This window comes from Epinephelus lanceolatus, chromosome 11, assembly GCF_041903045.1.
Source record: "Epinephelus lanceolatus isolate andai-2023 chromosome 11, ASM4190304v1, whole genome shotgun sequence".
NCBI classification, from domain to species: domain Eukaryota; kingdom Metazoa; phylum Chordata; class Actinopteri; order Perciformes; family Serranidae; genus Epinephelus; species Epinephelus lanceolatus.
The window spans coordinates 19,898,687-19,918,044 of record NC_135744.1 but is presented as its reverse complement, the minus strand read 5'-3'; the positions used below and the strand labels follow the sequence as shown (position 1 = coordinate 19,918,044).

The 19,358-nt window shown below is 41.3% G+C and overlaps 1 protein-coding gene across 4 annotated transcripts in view; it reads left to right on the top strand.

Annotated features, from left to right (window-relative positions):
• map6a (microtubule-associated protein 6a) overlaps window positions 1–14,603 on the top strand; it is a 31,658-nt gene extending 17,055 nt beyond the window's left edge. Inside the window, exons 2-5 of one of the 4 annotated variants that reach the window (XM_033645967.2) lie at window positions 6,442–6,655; window positions 6,772–6,986; window positions 11,373–11,483; window positions 14,091–14,603. In XM_033645967.2, the coding sequence (XP_033501858.1) occupies window positions 6,442–6,655; window positions 6,772–6,986; window positions 11,373–11,483; window positions 14,091–14,235 (685 nt within the window). In that variant the 3' untranslated portion in view covers window positions 14,236–14,603. Of the gene's footprint in view, window positions 1–6,441; window positions 6,656–6,771; window positions 6,987–11,372 lie in introns of all 4 variants that reach the window. The other 3 variants (XM_078172340.1, XM_033645976.2, XM_078172341.1) reach the window with 3 other exon arrangements.
• Window positions 14,604–19,358: the final 4,755 nt, after the last annotated feature.

Genomic DNA, 19,358 nt, shown 5'->3' with positions numbered 1-19,358 from the left:
TTTCTGGCAGAGGTGGTTGAAGTACTTGAGTAAAAGTACAGGTATCTTACCAGAAAATTAGTTAAACTCATGTACTTGAGTATCAGAAATTATTTTATGATATTAAATGTTTCGAAATTATGAAGTATATTTCTTTGTTACATGTACACCGCCTTAAAAATGGCACATTTATTGCACTTGAAAAAAAATAGAGGTCTTTTTTACAATTTAAAGGATTTTAGGAACAAAATCCAGTTATTCCTTCCCTCATCCCTTCATCCCTTCCTTTTCTATTTATAGTAAGTAACTGTAGGGGAAATGTATTGTATTGGAGTAAAGGCACACATTTTCTTGAGTAAATGTAGTGGAGTAAAAGTGAAAGATAACGTACAGATTACTTTGTTACATTACCACTGGCTTCTGGTTGTAAAAAAAGGAATTAAACGCAGAGAAATCCAAGGTTAATTTTGCCGTTCAGTCATGATAGAGTTGGAGCTTCCTCTGCTGGTATTAGGGTCTGGCAGATGTCAGTTTTGTAAAGCATTACCTCATGACCTCTTTGCAAAGATTCATAACCCGTATAAGCAGAAACATTTCAGCTTAACTCTTTTCCACAATGATAGTAATAATAAATGTTTGTTCATGTTTGTGTAGTGGTGTTCTTCTTTTACAACAGTAACACAGGGAGTAGCTTAAACCATTAGTTCCCAACCTTTTCTATCATTAAGTGAAATCACAGCCCTCAACTAAGTCTCAAAGTGAACGCAATAATTTCAGGAAGTTTGAGTAAATAAGCAAATAAAAATAATCAGCAACTATTGTAATAACAGATTCATCATCTAGGCATGTGCTTTTGGAGGCATTTTTACTACTTTTACACATGTTATGGAACAAGCAATAAATCAATTGAGAGAATAATCAGCATATTAATCAATAATGAAAATAATTGTTAGTTGCCGCCTTCATACAATGGAAATACTGCAGATTAACACAGATTCTGTATCTGTAATGTTAAGAGTCAAGTGAATGGGAAAACATTACACTGCAGAGAAAAATCAAAAGTGTAAGATAATGAGAGAGTGATGCAGTGTGATGCATTAAAGTATACGACTATAATATGCACCTGGTATCAAGCTGCTGCGGTTGGACTCTGTGGTACACTTATCCATAGGTCTGTAAATGTGGGGAGCCTGATATAGAGCACATGCTGCAGGCCAGTCAGCTCTGTGTGAATGCCATACTGCTGACCTTCTTCAGAACTGCTGTGTGAGGAGGACTACAGAGTATCACACCACCACGCTGCGGTGCAGACCTCCTCCCACCTACAGCACCACTGACATACTCTGCTCTACAGTAGTAATGCACCACTTCACTTGATCTCTACACAGGGATTATAACAGAAAGTAATATCTATTTTTATAGAGATTTCCTTTAATGATGTTCCAACAAAGGTTTTTATGAGACAGTCGGCAACAAAACACTATATATCCAGATATATACAGTCAGGTCCATAATTATTTGGACAATGATACAGTTGTCGTCATTTTGGCTCTGTACACCACCACAATGGGTTTTAAATGAAACAATGAATACCTGCTTAAAGTGCAGACTCTCAGCTTTCATTTAAGGCTTTTTTCAAAAATGTAGTATGAACCGTGTAGGAATTACAGCCATTTCTTCACACAGTCCCCCAACTTTAAGGGCTCATAAGTATTTGGACAAACTAACATAATCATCAATTAAACAGTCAGTTTTAATACTTGGTTGCAAATCCTTTACAGTCAATGACTGCCTGAAGTGTTGGACACATAGGCATCATCAGATGCTGGGTTTCTTCCCTGGTGATGCTCTACCAGCCCTTTACTGCAGCCGTCTGCACTTCCTGCTTGTGTTTTGGGTGTTTTGCCCTCAGTTTTGGCTTCAGCAAGAGAAACGCATGCTCATTTGGATTCAGGTCAGATGATATGACTTGGCCATTGCAGAACATTCCACTTCTTTGCCTTAAAAATGTCTTTGGTTGCTTTTGCAATATGCTTCAGGTCAATGTCCATCTGCACTGTGAAGCATCATCCAATGAGTTTTGAAGCATTTAGTTGAATCTGAGCAGATAATGGTGCCCCAAACACTTCAGCTTTCATCCTGCTGCTCTTGTCAGCAAGACAAGACTTCACTAGAATAAATACAGAGGGTTTATCACAAGATGCAAACCATTGGTTAGCCTTAAAAATGGAAGGCCAGATTAGAGTTTGTCAAAAACCATCAAAAAAGCCTGTACAGTTGTGGAACAGCATACTATGGCCAGATAAAACAAAGATCAACTACCAGAATGATGGGAAGACAAGAGAAGGAAGAAGGGAAGGAACTGCTCATGATCCAACGCACACCACCTCATCAGTGAAGCATGGTGGAGGTACTGTTATGTCATGGCCATGTATGGCTGCCAGTGGAACTGGTTCTCTTGTATTTATTGATGATGTGACTGCTTACAAGAGCAGCAGGATGAAAGCTGAAGTGTTTGGGGCACCATTATCTGCTCAGATTCAACCAAATGCTTCAAAACTCATTGGACGATGCTTCACAGTGCAGATGGACATTGACCTGACGCATACTGCAAAAGCAACCAAAGACATTTTTAAGGCAAAGAAGTGGAATGTTCTGCAATGGCCAAGTCATATCATCTGACCTGAATCCAACTGAGCATGCGTTTCTCTTGCTGAAGCCAAAACTGAGGGCAAAACACCCAAAACACAAGCAGGAAGTGCAGACGGCTGCAGTAAAGGGCTGGTAGAGCATCACCAGGGAAGAAACCCAGCATCTGATGATGTCTATGTGTCCAACACTTCAGGCATTCATTGACTGCAAAGGATTTGCAACCAAGTATTAAAACTGACTGTTTAATTGATGATTATGTTAGTTTGTCCAAATACTTATGAGCCCTTAAAGTTGGGGGACTGTGTGAAGAAATGGTTGTAATTCCTACATGGTTCATACTACATTTTTGAAAAAAGCCTTAAATGAAAGCTGAGAGTCTGCACTTTAAGCAGGTATTCATTGTTTCATTTAAAACCCATTGTGGTGGTGTACAGAGCCAAAATGACGACAACTGTATCATTGTCCAAATAATTATGGACCTGACTGTATATGCAGAGACAATGTAGAGACCCATAATAATCACTGATTTGCATAGGGATGATTACACCGCAGATGTCAGCCACGAAACGAGTAAAGAAAATACAAATATATGAAATACTGAAGAGGTATAATGAAGCACGACAGTGGCTGGGAATGCTTTTCATACAGTATATATATCCCCATAAACAAACAGAGTGTTCTGAATACTCCAATGGGGTTTTTTTCTACTTTCAAGACAAGCTGAAGGTCACTTCTTGGCGGAGGGGTTTTATGTGGTCATCTGCTCCAGGCACGCTACTGCAAGTGTTGACATTACATAGCCTACACTCCTACATGTAGCTACATGCTAATGTCAGGAAAACATGTACACTTGATTGCAGTTTTTTTTCACAGTTCTCCTATAACATGTTGTGAAGATATTGGTCTAGCAGCTTTTATTGGTGATTTTTCACAGTAATCATTACCTGGCTGCAAGTACAGTGCTACATGAAGCTACAAGCTAATGTCAAGGAAACATGTAATCTTGGTTGCCAGTGTTGTTCATTTCTCCCTGATTTTGGATCGTATTCCTGCTGGAACATGTCCAATAGTGAAGATTTTGGTTTAGAGGCTTTTAATGGTGATTTTTCATGGTTGAAAGTGCCTCTATTCTCTGTTGCAGTAATTACCTGTCTGCAAGTACAGTGCTACATGTAGCTACATGCTAATGTCAAGGAAATAATCTTGGTTGCCAATGTTGTAAATTTCTCCCCAGCTTTGGATCATATTCTTGCTGAAACATGTCCAGTTGCGAAGATTTCAGTTTACAAGTTTTTATTGGTAATTTTTTTTCATGGTAGAAAGCTACATGCTAATATCAAGGAAACATGTAATGTTGGTCGCCAATGTTGTGAATTTCTTTATGATTTTGGACCGTATTCCTACTGGAACATGCCCAGTTGTGAAGATTTTGTGCTAGATGCTTTATTGGTGATTTTTCATGGTTGAAAGTGTCTCTGTACTCTGCTACAGTCATTACCTGGCTGCAAGTACAGTGCTACATGTAGCTACATGCTAACATCAGGGAAACATATAATCTTGGATATGTTGTTAATTTCTCCCTGATTTTGGATCATATTCCTGCTGGAACATGTCTGGTTGTGAAGATTTTGGTTAAGAATCTTTCATGAATGATTTTTCACATAAAAAAGTGCTTCTATACTTTGTCACAGTCGTTACCTTGCTGCAAGTACAGTGCTACATGAAGCTACATGCTAACATCAGGGAAAACATGTAAACTTGGCTGCCAGTGTTTTTCATTTATTATATTCCTGCTATAACATGTCCAGTTGGGAATATTTTGTGCCAGAAGCTTTTATTGGTGCTTTTTTCATGTTAGAAAGTACAGCTGTACTCTGTTACATTCAATACGCAGCTGCAAGTGCAGTACTGATGCTACATGCTAATGTCAGGGTAACATTTAATCTTGATTGCCAGTGTTGTTAATTCCTTCCTGATTTTGGATCATACCCCTGCTGGACCATGTCAAGTTGTTAAGATTTTGGTTTAGAAGCTTTAATTGGTGATTTTGTTTTTAATGGCAGAATGGGACATTATTCTCCATTACAGTCACTCCTGACGGTGCAGAGACGCCGAGATATGGAAGACCCGGAAATGCAGAGGGTAAATACAGGTGTTCCAGCACAGACAGTTTGATAAAAAATAAAGTGTTTTTTGGACATTAATGCATGTAAACGTGGTAGTAGCAACTGAAAATACAAGTATGAACCTGAAAATTAGGATAATAGGGCTTCTTTAAAAACAAACAGTAAACTTAAAGGTGCACTATGCAGTAATTAGGACAAAGCAAAGAACCAGAGTAATAAAATGTTTTTTCTGATTTGTTTCATGGTGGTTATGTTGCAAAGCACAAATAAACACTAGCACACCTCCACACGGCCCTGCAGGGAGGTGCTGCATTGACAGATTTGTGTGAATTCAGCCGAAGTACATGCTTCATCCTGTCTGCTTGGCTTCTCTGCTCTGTGTCTGCATGTATGTGTGTGTGTGTGTGTGTGTGTGTGTGTGTGTGTGTGTGTGTGTGTCTCAACCTCACCCTCAATCAAACAGACACAGACTTGCAGCTTGCAACCACAGATCAGGGTAGAGAGATGGAGACAGCAGTGTAACCTGGTCGCTACATTTTTATAGAGTCCTGACCTCACGCTACTGTTGGCTGGAGGCTACACACCACTGCCCAAAGGCTGACAACCAGAAACGTCCCAAACAAACCAAAATAAGAAGAAAATAAGAGAATACAGGCGGAGGGCAGGATCTCTGCAGATAAATACACTGCCACACTCTGCTAGTCTGTCTTAAGTGATGACTGAGATGGATTAGTTTTATGGGAATCTATATATTGTTTTTTGGAAAATCTCTCATAGTGTGGATTTTAAGGATAATTTGACACTTTGGGAAATATGTTTATTCACTTTCCTTCTGAGAGGTAGATGAGAGGATGGATACTATCTCATGTCTGTACCCTGGGTGTTTGTACAATGGGGTATTTCTTGTCTGGGTGCAGAGACCTCTCAGAGTCTTGCTAAGAAACTACCAGAGACTGTAGTGGATTCTTTTTGTTTTTTTGGAGAGTGAGGTTGAAAACTTTTTTACATTTGAACCAGTTTCAGTACCTGGAATTTGGCCCCCAACGGCTTCACAACTTCGGGGCGTTTCCACCTCCTGTCTGAAGCTGAACTTGTGGGTCTGCAGAGCCACAGAGCCCTGTGGCTGGCTTCCAGGCTTCGGGGTGTTTTGCGGCACTTTCGCCTCTTGTCTAAACCTGGTGTTCTCACCCCAATGCACTCTAAAGCCCTGTTTACACCGAGCAGTACGGTACAGTTCAGTTCCGTATGCATATTTTCCACTGTGAAAAGTTGTGGATGGTACCAATGGAACCGTTTCGTACCGTCCCCATTTTTGGTCCCCCCTCTGTTGGGGTACCTAGCACACAGATCTGGTACTAAAAGGTACCATACATGCATGAGAACATCATCAATCTTCTTATCCAACTCTCTGTAAGACAGCAAGTAAGCATATTTCCCAAAATGTCAAAACATTGCCTTAACTTGAGACCTTTAAAGCCATAAGTATCCTCAATTGAGGTCCGAATTATTTTCTGTTTATCAAGAGCATTTACAGAAATGTATTATCCAGAGGGTAACTTCTTACTCTCACCTGTGCTCTGTCATGACTCTGCATTGATAATCATCACTGATGGGTTTTAAAGCTCTGCAGCATAGGACATTTTCCTCCTGATACCTGACCTTCATCTCTCTCTCACACACACAGAACTGAGTACAAGGCCTACAGAGACGTAAAGCCGGCAAAAATGATCCGGGCCCGGTCCCAGTACCTTCCTCCTGATGGGAAGACCAGCCTAGAGACAAGCTACAGCGCCACCTTCAAGGGGCAGGCCCCGCTGCAGCCCGCTGACAACAAAGCCCTGGAGCGGAGGAGGATACGCAGCTTGTACAGCGAGCCTTACATGGACCCCATCAAACAGGTGAGAAGAGGAAAAATTCTTGTCATGCTCATCTCATTGCACGGCACAGTTTTAGAAATTAAAAAAAAAAAAAGTTCAGCTCAGGAATCTCATTTCCACTATCCACACATCCTTAGGTTGACAGGTGTAGTGTCCCTCGCTCTAAACCCAAAAAGTCTGGAGCCACAGCGGCAGGCCAGGGCAAGCCATTGAAGAAAGCCAAAGATAAGCAGAGCGCCGCGCTGAGGGGCTCCAAGAAGACGACCTCGGAGAACCAGCCAGAGAACCGGCCAGCGGTGGGGGACAAGGAGAAAAGTAAAGAGATGAACAACAAACTGGCTGAGGCAAAAGAGTAAAAATCATTTAGCACTACTTCTCCTTTTATTTCTTATGTTTTCGGGGGAAAAACAAACACAGAGGCTGCAAAATTAATTAAGGTTCTCGTCTTTATTCTCATCTTCTTTCCCTCTGTTTCCCCCTCCAGTCTCTTTCTCTACTCTCTCGTCTTTGTTCGGTCTCTCAGCATCATTCTTCTCTGTCCTCCTTCACTACCTCTTGGCTACAATAATAACAAGATATTGGGGTTTAGACATGACATGCCATTGCTCCTCCCACCTCACGCTATGTTAGATCGCTATAGTAACGAGTGGGCGGGAGCATCCTCTTCCCCTGCCATTTGATGCCACCCACCACCCCCCACTCTGCTCGCCTCCATCTGCAGGTTGCCATGGCTACTGGCTGCCTGGCTAGGCAATGGATGGCTCTTGTTGCATGGGCCCCACCAACAAGCAGTGCTGAAGGGTTGGCTTTGATCAGCTGAGCAGATTGCTTTGTTGAGTTTATCAAGGATTTTGTTCCCCCTTTCTTTTTGATTGTTTTGGAGAATCAAATTGACACTTTGGATATGGTTTCTGCACAAATTAAAAATCTGAAAATCTTTGATAAATGTCCCGCTTGGTTAGTCACAAGTGTATGATCCATGGCTTGTTTTGTACCTGCTCTGTCATCTCTGCTACGGCTCTCTGTTCATAGAGCTCAATGTCTATCACAACGCTTTTGTTCAGTGTGATTTTGTAACCCAGTGTCTCATTCTGAACTCTGTTGTAGGCTCCACAAAATTGTTTTCAGTTCATCTAAAGAGAAACAACCTGTTCTCCCATTCAGCATTCGCTGTTTGTACATGAAGCCCATTCATACCGTGGTATTTCAGTTCTCTCAAGGCACCCAATTTGTTGCCAGCGAACCATCTGGGTCACACTAAACTGATTATGCATCAAACACCAGTCATTTGCATAGCAGATGAGTATTCCCACAGAATGAGATAATACTGTCGTGCAGTCATACTGACATCTAACATTAGAGTAACAACATTTCTCAGAATCAGAGAGGGATGAGTTCAGTGGAGCTGGGAAATGTGGTGTTGAGTGGTTCAGGTTGTATCCAGTCTGCGAAGCACACAGCATGCAGAGCTGTCAATCTCAATAGCCATAACTTAGTGTAATCACCTCCAGTGTGCTCTTTATTTACAAGACTGATCCCTCCGCAAAGCTTTCGCAGCAGTTATGCAATTGCAGCAGCATGCACACAAACACACACCTCCTCGTGGCTTTTTTTATTTAAACGCACTCTGCCAAGGGTGACCGTAACCAATATGATTAGACTGCTATGGGATGATAACAGAAAGACGGCTCATATTGCTGCTTAATAGCACTTTTCACATAACCTTTAAAGAGGAGGCTGTATAGATGAAGCACAGATTCACATTCCTAATAAATTATGAACAATTCACCACAAAGGATATAGAAGTTTGATCTCATTTTCCTAATTGTGTCTGTTAGCACCATCTTGTATTTGAATACACTCCAATAAGGGCACAGTGATGTGATGATAAGTGTAACTGCTTCTGTTTTGGACTCCAATGTTCGTCAGCCTCCGTTTTTTTGAATCCATGCTCCACATGTTTTGCCCAAATTCCAAGAGGATGAAACGTATGTTGGTTTGATGGTGTAGTTTATTTAAAAATGTTGATTTAATGCTGGAGGTACTTTTGCTGTGTGTGGCAAGTTCAACATGGTGGTGCTGTGTTTGTGTGTGAGAGGTATCGATAGCAAAGCAAACCAAAATAAGCTGTAAAGCCTCTGTTTTTGAATTACGGTTTAAAGGAACAGTTCACCCCAAAATCGAAAATGTGTATTTTTCCTCTAACCTGTGGTGCTGTTTATCAATCTAGATTGTTAAGGAACTGTTTTCTTTCAACCGACCTACATCTGCCAACCATATCACCGTGCAGAAGAAGACTTGGATCAACTAATGGATGAGAGGCTCGTGCTTGGAGACATAGCTACAGCCATGTCCCCACAGTACAGGACAAATCCACAAACTCAATGGTTATTTGAGCCCTATGTTGTTGTTTTGAATAAACATGAGGCTAAACGTAGCAATAATCCACTTTATTCATCATACATGAAGATGTGAAAAAAATGTTTTAACCTAGCACTTCATAACTAGCAACAGGCTAACTTAGGGTGCTCTCACACTTGCCCTGTTTGGTTCAGTTCAGTTGAACTCATATTCATTTGCCCCCTAAGCGCAGTTCATTTGGGCAGGTGTGAACACAGCACACCAAAAGAACCAGACTAAGTCCCTCTTGAAGAGGTGATCTCAGTGTGGTTACAAACAAACTCTAGTGCGGCTTGTTTGTGGTGAGAACGTGTTTCAACCTCGATCTGAACCAACTGCAGTCACATGACATATTGTTTGGGTTAAACATGAGCATGTTACAGTCCTGGAGGATTATTAATGTGCGCCTCCTCCTGTACTGCCTTAATATGCACATTCGGCACATCCAATGCATCAAAACATTGTTTTCTAGTTGGAGCCGCGCCTCGTTTTCAAACTGTATGGTTTGACTAAAATGAACAATGACAGCAATATAGTCCATGATGAGTAGCGCTAAAATCAACCTGCGTAGTTGTCCCTCCATTGTGACATTAGAAAGTGTCACATTTATCTTGCAAGTGTACTCTTCTTCAACGTTTTGTTTACTTCCTGGATTTTTCCTACATGGAAATTCTGACCAATCGAGAGCATCTGGTCCGCTTGTAAATGCTGCTGTGAGAACACAAACCAACTCTAGGCAATTATGCAACTTTGATGCTAGGTGAGCTAGACGTAGATGCACACTTCCTTCTGCGCAGTGATACGGTCTGCAGGTGTAGTTCGGTAGACAGAAAATAGTTCCTACATAAAACTGCTCACAACAAGGTCTGTGGATTATCTTGAGTAACCAGGTCATGATTTCTAGAGAGAGACATTGCTGTTGAGCTTCAAATTTATTCTTTGGCGCTCCCATTATATTGGAGAGAAGACAGACATCTCTACAGTCGATATCTCCAACACTCGGCGACTCACACCAAAACAGTCTAGATTGATAAAAAGTATCACAAGTATGAAGAAAGATATGTATTTTTGATTTTGGGGTGAAGTGTCTCTTTAATCCAGATTTCCTTGGTGTGATGTGTTGAAAGGGAACATGAAGTAAGTTGTATTGTAATTGTTTATCTGTTAAAACTAAATATAACCTCCCTTTTATATCTATATAAATATATTATATTATAGCAGGGCTACATTTTGGCTGAGTCTGCACTCGGTCCAAAGCATCCAGCTGCTTTCACTAACTCTTATTGTATATATAGAGACATCATTTTTTAATTTGTTTTTGGATTAGAAGAGCACTGTACAGTCTTGTCATGGGTCAGCCCATCAGTGTGCTCCACCCCACACACACACCTCACTGTTTGCATTAGCTCTGCTTCTCAGCATCCTTCCCTTCATTCTGAGCAGACGGCTGTACCATCTCTTTATTCTGTGGCGTCTGAGACAGTAACCATCACCACAACCACCGTGTCTATCCAAGCTGAGCACGGGCCCCATCAGAGATGAGGGCCTGTCTCAATAGCATTTTGCAGCCTTTGGTTGGGGGGGGGCGCTTTGTCATGTAACACAAGGGAGGGGGCTTGTAGGGGCAGTAAATGTTGTTAGCACACCACACACACCCTGTGCTATCTTTGTGATTATTAGGCAAATAAGGATAGAAAGTATGATAAAGAAAGTTATGTCTTGGGCAAAAAGAAAACAACAAAAAAATGACTGTGACGTGCTTGTGTTTCTATCTGCTTGCTCATATTTAATGCAACATTACAAATAAATGCAAAAAGCAGAAAAAGCAGTGTCTTCTTGCTTTTTTTCGTTAAGAAGAATGAAAGATTAGCAGTTGCAGGTATCTGTCCCAGTTTCTCCTGTCCCAGTCTTTGTCTTCGTGAGACAGACAACATTGAATAAATCCACATGGAAGAGAATTTTTTTGCTCTCACAACTTCTTTCTATGCTTATCCAGCCACATTCTGGCATGAGCTCTGACATCCTGTCCAGGCCCTGCATGTTGCCCTCAATGTGAGAACTGAAGAATATATTATTTTTGCATCTTGTCTCCAATATATTCCAAGAACTCATCCAACTTATAGAGCAACATGCACGTCAAAGGATGTCCAGACACTCATTCCAGAATAAGATGTCATGTGCTTCTTAGGCTTCTAGTTAATGTACGAATGATGCTCTTTTATGCGAGAAAAAAAAAACACCCACTAATGTGTGATATGATGCTGAGATCATATTGTTCTTTCTCATGCTGTGTCCAATTTGTCATGTGCTAATGAGTGACATTCTGATTCATTTGAAGGGTTGTGCTAAAACAGTACCACTACATACAACTCTGCCAGCCAATCCGAGATATTGGCTGGGTGCAGACTCTAAAGCAACACCTGTGGGGCTGTGCACTACCCAATCCCAGGTAATCGATCATGAGAGCAGCGAAAGGAAATAGACCACGAGCCACAAATGCCACTCATTCCCATTCATACATGCTCATGGAGTTATGGTTTCCGTTTGTTTTCTATTACAGTGGCACAGTTTTGTTTCACCACATTATCTCTGGTCTACTCCTCAGGTCATAGCACTTCTGTATATTTCTCTTCCATATGGACACTAGACTAGGGTGAATGGGGCTGTCTGACTGCCTGCTGTCACATCCTACATGTAAGGTTCCTTAAGGTGCCCATTCTTAAGGAGGCCCCAGGTTTAGCCCAGACATCTTCAGCCATGCCTGAGCCTCTCGGCTGCTGTAATGCACCCACTCTTCATGGTTAAAAGAAACTGCATGACTGTTGAATTATCCACCCAGGTAGAAGAGTGGAGATTACATTCATTTATGAGGCAGATCACTCACATGTTATAAAGTGTAGCATTTGCATCCAGCCCAGTCGCCAAACAAAAATGTTGGCATTGTATGTTTGCAAATACGTCACGATAAAAAGCTTAATGCAGCAAATACGGGTGTTTTGTAACTACCCATCACTGTGTTTCCAACAACCTTTTAGGCACCAGACATTTGTGTTTTGTAGCAACCTGTAACTGTTTTTCCAGCAGCTTTTTAGGTTCCAGACATGGATGTTTTGTAGCAACCTGTCACTGTTTTTTCCAGCAGCCCTTTAGGCACCAGACATGGCTGTTTTGTAGCAACCCATCACTGTGTTTCCAGCGGATTTTTAGACACCAGACATGGGTGTTTTGTAGCAACCTGTCACTGTTTTTCCCAGCAGCTTTTTAGGCACCAGATATTTGTGTTTTGTAGCAACCTGTCACTGTTTTTCCAGCAGCCCTTTAGGCACCAGACATGGGTGTTTTGTAGCAACCTGTCACTGTTTTCCCAGCAGCCTTTTAGGCACCAGATATTTGTGTTTTGTAGCAACCTGTCACTGTTTTTCCAGCAGCTTTTTAGGCACCAGACATGGGTGTTTTGTAGCAACCTGTCACTGTTTTCCCAGCAGCCTTTTAGGCACCAGATATTTGTGTTTTGTAGCAACCTGTCACTGTTTTTCCAGCAGCTTTTTAGGCACCAGACATGGGTGTTTTGTAGCAACCTGTCACTGTTTTTCCAGCAGCTTTTTAGGCACCAGACATGGGTGTTTTGTAGCAACCTCCCACTGTTTTTCCAGCACCCCTTTAGGCACCAGACATGGCTGTTTTGTAGCAACTTATCACTGTTTTTCCAGCAGCCCTTTAGGCACCAAACATGGGTGTTATGAAGCAACCCATCGTATTTCCAGTGACTTTTTAGGCACTAAATGTGGGTGTTTTGTAGGAACCTGCCGCTGTTTTTACAGTGGCTTTATTGGCACCAAACAAAGGTGTTCTGTTGCGACCAGTTTTTGTTTTTCCCAGCTGCTTTTTAGGCACCAAACATGGGTGTTTTGTAGTAACCTGTCACTGTTTTTGTAGCTAGTCATCACTGTGTGTCTGTCAACTTTTTAGGCACCCAACGGGCTAGAGGCACAAAAATAGTTTGTTTTTTCCTGAGACATCACTGTTTCCAGTCAGAACTATGCCAACCAAACCAGGTATTTTAAGCCAAAACATTATCTTTTCAGAACCAAGTAGTTTGAGTGTCCTAAACTTAACAACACATTAACCACAATGTAGTTGTATTTTCAACATAACTGGTACATAATAACGTGCAAATACCAACACAACATACAATGCCACCATTTTTTCTTGTGATTGGATTGTTGCATTTTAGCTTGTTGTCACTAGCAGAACGTTTCATATTATGTTTACATTATAATGTTTTGTTTTTCTTTATTCCAAATTTGTCTCAAAAGCATGCTGCCACTGTTATCTGTTGGACCTGCAATCTGATGTTGTGCTTAATAATTTGGTCTAGACTTGTGTTAGCTTGGATATAAGATGAGAGGTAAGTATGAATGGAATGAGGGAAGCGGCTCTGCTTTGGAAACACACAGTTCAAAGGAAATTGTAAGTGCATGTTAAAGATCTTCACTCTGATTTACTGCTAATATATTTCCATTCAAATTGGACTTTTTGCCATAAATGCATCTTGTAGCTAATCTTACACAGAACACCCCGAGACCCTCATTGCACTATTGGCATCCTGTACTTCATAGTGTCACTGTGACTAATTGAATGGGTCAAAGAATAGATTTAAATCGACAGTTTGAATTGATCCAAATGCAAAGCTGTCCAATGCATTGTTAGAAATAGATCGAAAGCTACTTTACATGTGTATTCCTAAGGGACAATGGCTTTTATACTCTTTTTTCAATATATATTACTTGAATTGTAAGTCACTTTGTTCTATCCAGATTTCCTTTATGCATTTTTCTGTATTATTTGTGACAAGCAAACATGAAAAGAAGCTCCATAGTTATGTTGCAACTTTCAGCCCTAAAATAGACGCCTCATATTCTGATCTGAAATGAGCGGTCACAGGGTGTTCATCCCAAATCTACCCAATGACTTGTTCGCCTGAGAGAAATGCCTCATCATGTGTCTCTTTCTGTCTCCTTCTTCTCTGGTATCATAATCATGTGCTGCCTCCTAGAGATGCTAAGGACGAGGTTCTCCGACCCAGTCATCATCATTCCCAGGGTGCTGCTGGAGGAGAACCATCACCACCACTGCTGGAGAGACCCGAGCCTCGGAGGAGCAGCGTACGCTTTGCCCTAGATGCGAACCAGACTGAGTAGTTCTGCCTGTCAGGATGAAGGCAGATACACCTCATACGGAGACTGCTGCTCTGTACTGTAAATATCTAATATTTGCAACTAAGTTGGATTAGGAAAAGAGATGAATCCCAAAAAAATATATATAATCCTGCTATCCAAGAGGAAGCCCACATGTTTGAGACACGCATGTTTGAGACAGCAAGGTCGCAGCTGTTTGACCCATGGCATTATTGCAAAGGTGCTACATCATTTTCTGGTTTCATGCAATTTATTTATTTCTAATTATGTCAATATCATCAGAAATACCACGCCATTAAGTGCTTATACAACAATTATAAAAAAACCTGTACTGTACATTTGTTTTAGTGTAAATAAATAATCATAACTTGCAGATTGTAGTTTTTGTTATATGGTCAGTCATTTTCAAGTGTGGTGTGAAGTGAAGTGTGAAGAGTGCAACATGTAGCAAAGGCTCCTACATTTGCTATGTGACACTTTGCCCATGACGTGTAACTGTATAACAAGGAGTGTAAACTGTGGGATGGAAACATTAAAAAAGACGGTTAAATTATGATAAGCTATGGACTTGGCATTTGAAAACATTTGGTACTAGTTAGATAACTTTCATCCATCCAACTGACCCTTAGCTAAGTCCCACCCCCAGATGCAGACTAGCCAATCATAACGTAGCATCGGGCCAGTTTCCCTTTAAATTCATTGTCTTGTGTGGCGATCAGCAGTGATGTGGTGGTTCACTTTTACACTGTGATCTGTGGCCTATAGTTGGGCTTTAGCTTCTAACTATCTTTGTCTTTTTAACCTGTTGTTGCTGCTGAGTCAGTTTGACATCCTGGATATATCCTTCAAACACAGACTGTAGACCCCTCTGTCTGCTTCTCTCTGGAATCACTCTTTCATTTTCCCAAAAATATGATAATATTTCTTCAGGGAGTGCAGTTAGTTACAGTGCGGGCTCCATGCTTACTGCGACAGCCTGTCGGACCATCACAAAGGGGCTTCAGAGGGAGCTGTATGTGAAATCTGATGAACTGCCTCAGATAACAGGCTGGTTCTGAAGACTACAAGTTTGAAACTGAAAAAGAAAATTTGGAGATGTGAATTACGAATAAGTGAGCCTTCCAGACCTCTGTAGCCGGCTCCTCATCTCTGCTTGAGGCTACTTAAACTTACTAGTAAAACATACTTGAATTTGTGATGTCACTGTCAGTGGTTGAGTTGCATTGTGGGTCATGAGGTTTGGACGAGGAAGAAGAAGGCACAAAATAGATAAGATAATATCTCTGATTCCAATATTCCACTGTTTCGACTCTTTTCATTAAATTTCCCCTCGGGATCAATAAAGTACATCTTCTTCTTTGTCTTCATCTTAAAACCTGTCTGGAGGAGATCTTTGAATGATAGCACAAGCAGCCACACAAGAAGTTGGCCTGAATGAAATGCTCAAAAATTGTCAATATTTTTATTTAAACCAGGAACTATCTATCTATTTCGAGTCCCTTATCCACTGCACAAGAAACCCACTAGCACCCGCTAACATCTGGCTTTTAAATGTAACGGGAAAGGTTACAATCAGCATTCACACCCAGGTCAGATGACTCCGCAGTAGTCACAGGTATTCATCAGCTCTGGCTCCGATCAGAATTGATGGAAACACAACACCCCAGTTAATATGCTAATTTTAGCCTCTTTAACTGGCAAGATGCAATGACGCCACCGCAAAATACCATCCATCTCCGTCAAAGCAGCACTTAAACATCCATCCGTATCAGTTTAAGGCCCAGTTTAGACCAAAGACTCGCGATGAGACGAGTTGAAACAGGCAACTACTTGCAATGCGCCGTTCTGCAACGTTCTAAAAACCTGCTGGTTCACGCCAATGCAACTAGATGAGATGGTGTATCATCTCTATGCAGCAACTCTCTGTACTTCTGTTCTGATTTCCAGCTTTTCAGGCTTATTTTGTGGCTGAGTATAATTTGTAGCTTCTTGACATATGAGTGAGGATAGTGATAGTGAGATACTGGCTACAGCTGCATTTGTAGTAGTGATGAAACGGCAACTGTTTGACACCAGGACACCGTGAGGACGAAAACAGAGGGCTACCCAACCCTCGCAAGTTTAATCCATGAAACAACACTGACACAAGCCCAGTACTATAAAGCTGCTATATCAAACAGCTCTGCTTGCCTAACCATATGTATCCCTGCTGCACAAAATCTAGGACAGAACCTGTCACTGTGCACTCCTGTCTGCACTTCAAGTCAACCAACAGAAAGGAAAGAGCAATGGTTTGCCCACTTTCCCTAAAAAGCACAAGATGCATTTTTGGAAGTGATTTTTGGCAGCGTTTATGGGTGCCTCTTTAAGGCAGGTACTCATATTTCATTTATGGCTTACAGTCCAGCACATAAGGGGGAAAGAGAGATTAAAAAACAGGGCAGGAAACAAGACTGAGCAGCTGGTTTAGGGTTTTGGTACAGAGAAGCTGTTTCCTTGTCACAGTTTATATTGCTCCTCATTACACTGGCTTTGCTTCATTACTGCTGTTAGCTTCATAGCCAACTGTAAATGACAGGTTATATGATTATGTTCATAACCTCTCACATGCACACAGCTTCAGATAAGGTCTTCTCACAACTTGCACTGGTGCTGAAGATTTCTGGGGTTTGTGTTGTTCATGGAGAAACTGTTGCCTTTAAGAAGCACAGTGGAAAGGACGTCACAGTCAGTCTATCAGTCAGCAAGTCAGCCATCTTGATGTAAAACTCACAGATATTTCTAAACCCAAAGAGGACTGTAGCGGTGTCTCAATTCAGGGGCTGAAGCCTTTGAAGGACGCAGCCTTCACGGTCTACATCAGCCATGTCCTTTGAAGACCACATCAGCCAAACCAAACAGCTGAAATGGGATTGTCTGGTCTGCAGAGGACTTCCTGGTTGCATCACCAGTTGTTCTCACCCCTACCCATTGGTGTTCCTATTACCAGCTGCCCTAGCCCTAAATCATGGACCCAGAGATTGTTATTATATGTTTTTTACTCAATACTTGAGGAAATGATTCACCACCAGAGACACCGCCGTTTGATAAAGTTCAGGCTGATTGAGGACTGTTTTCAGGTAAACTTATTAAAATAGAATTGTTTAAGTTGTGTGCTTTAGCTCATAGTAATGTTAACAACAGTTAACCGTTAGCTAGTTAACAACTGTTAGTTAACTTAACTCAATATATATTCATCACCGGTGCGCAATGCAACTTGGGATAGGCTGGGCCACGAAGGATTCATCCATTGCATCCTCCAAATGCTGGGGAAGAAGGCTGCATTTCTCAGACACATCTGAGGGAGCCTTTGTAATGGGATAGCTTTGGTCTCGCCAATGTGACGCAATCGGCCTTCGAAGGCTGCAGCCCCTGAATTGAGACACAGCTCATGTGAGAAGAGTGGACTACCATCTATTCTGATGTGTTACACTGGTAATACTTGTTAGTACTAAGAGAAAGACTATAGAAAGGTCTATTCTTGAAGCTCTGTATAGCATTTCTGTCACTTTTATTACAATAATATTAATTCACGCAACGAGTGAAGATCACCAATCAAAAGGTACAGACCTTTGGATTTTACCTGCATCAACAGCAAATACATCTATGGTGAAGGAAAGGAAGTATTCATATTAAGTAAAAAAAAAAAAAGCTGGAGCCTATCTCAGCTGATGTTGGGCAGGAGGCGGGGTACACTCTGGACAGGTCGTCAGACTATCACAGGGCTGACACATAAGCTGTGTTCGAAACTGTCCACTCACTCACTAACTCACTATTCCCTATTTCGTGTTTACTATATAGTGCACTACATGGGGAATGACTGAACTAGATTTCGGACACTAACTGAAATTTTCTGAACGTCGTTGCGTCACTAGCTGCGCTGCATACTCCTGTGACGCAAGTGGACGCGCCGAGCATCATGTAAACAAACCGGGCGCTTTGAGGATGATCGAACTGAATGGTGGTTGTACTTTTTGTCAATAAATTGTTGAAATGTCAATGGTGTGGACGTTTGGTTTTGTCAGCTACGGTTGTGTGTCTGCATTGTGAGCTGTAATAGCCCACGATAGTGCACGAGCTACAAGCTACCTGGCTCGTGCGAGCTAAGTGGCTATTGTTAGCTTGTGAGCTAACGTTATCGGCTAGCATCCTATTCGTTGCTTTTCTTTTTTTTGCCATCTTTGCGGTTGTTGTTCTTCTTCTCCTCTGGCAAAAGACGACCGCATTGCATTGTGGTATACGGGAGTAAAATGTAGGGTACATCGTTTGTTCACTCACATTTGCTGTGCATTGTGGGTATTTTATAGTCCACTATATAGTGAATGAAATTAACCGCGGAGAATTCAAACAACACTACAAAATGGTGAACACACTATATAGTGCACTATATCCGTGATAGGGAGCGATTTCGAACACAGCTTATAGAGACAGACAACCATTCATGGTCACGGGAAATTTAGAGTCACCAATTAACCTGCGTGACTTTGGATTGTGGGAGAAAACCCACACTGACATGGAAGAGCCTCAAACCCCCCAACCTGGGTTGGAACCAGGAACCCTCTTGCTGTGAGGTGACAGTGCTAACCACTGTACCACTGTGCCGTTGGAAGACTTTTATTATTTTATTCATCCTGATTTATTAGATTGATTTAAATTTTTCTGCATTTTACTTTTAAAACTTAAATACATGTTCCTAATCAAACTTGTATACTTTTATACATTTTAAATGGAGGACATTTACCAGTAAGAGAATATTTTTACAGTGTAGTATTAGTACTTTTACCTCGCTAAGGGATCTGAATACTTCCCCAACAACTGCTGAATGTGGTGGAGTTGACGTATGAAATGGTTTAAAATGGAAAAACTCAAATAAAGCACAAGTACCGCAGATTTCCACTTCAGTAAATGTTTCATTAGATACATTAATGAAATTAATTGACAAGCAACAGTCACTTAGCAGGTGACTGATTTATAACGGCCCCTTGACAGCACAATTAAACTGCCCACATTTGAGGATTACAGTCCATTACACACAGGGTCCTGAGCTGCTCTATAAAAACACAATATGGGTGTTTAATTAGTAATGA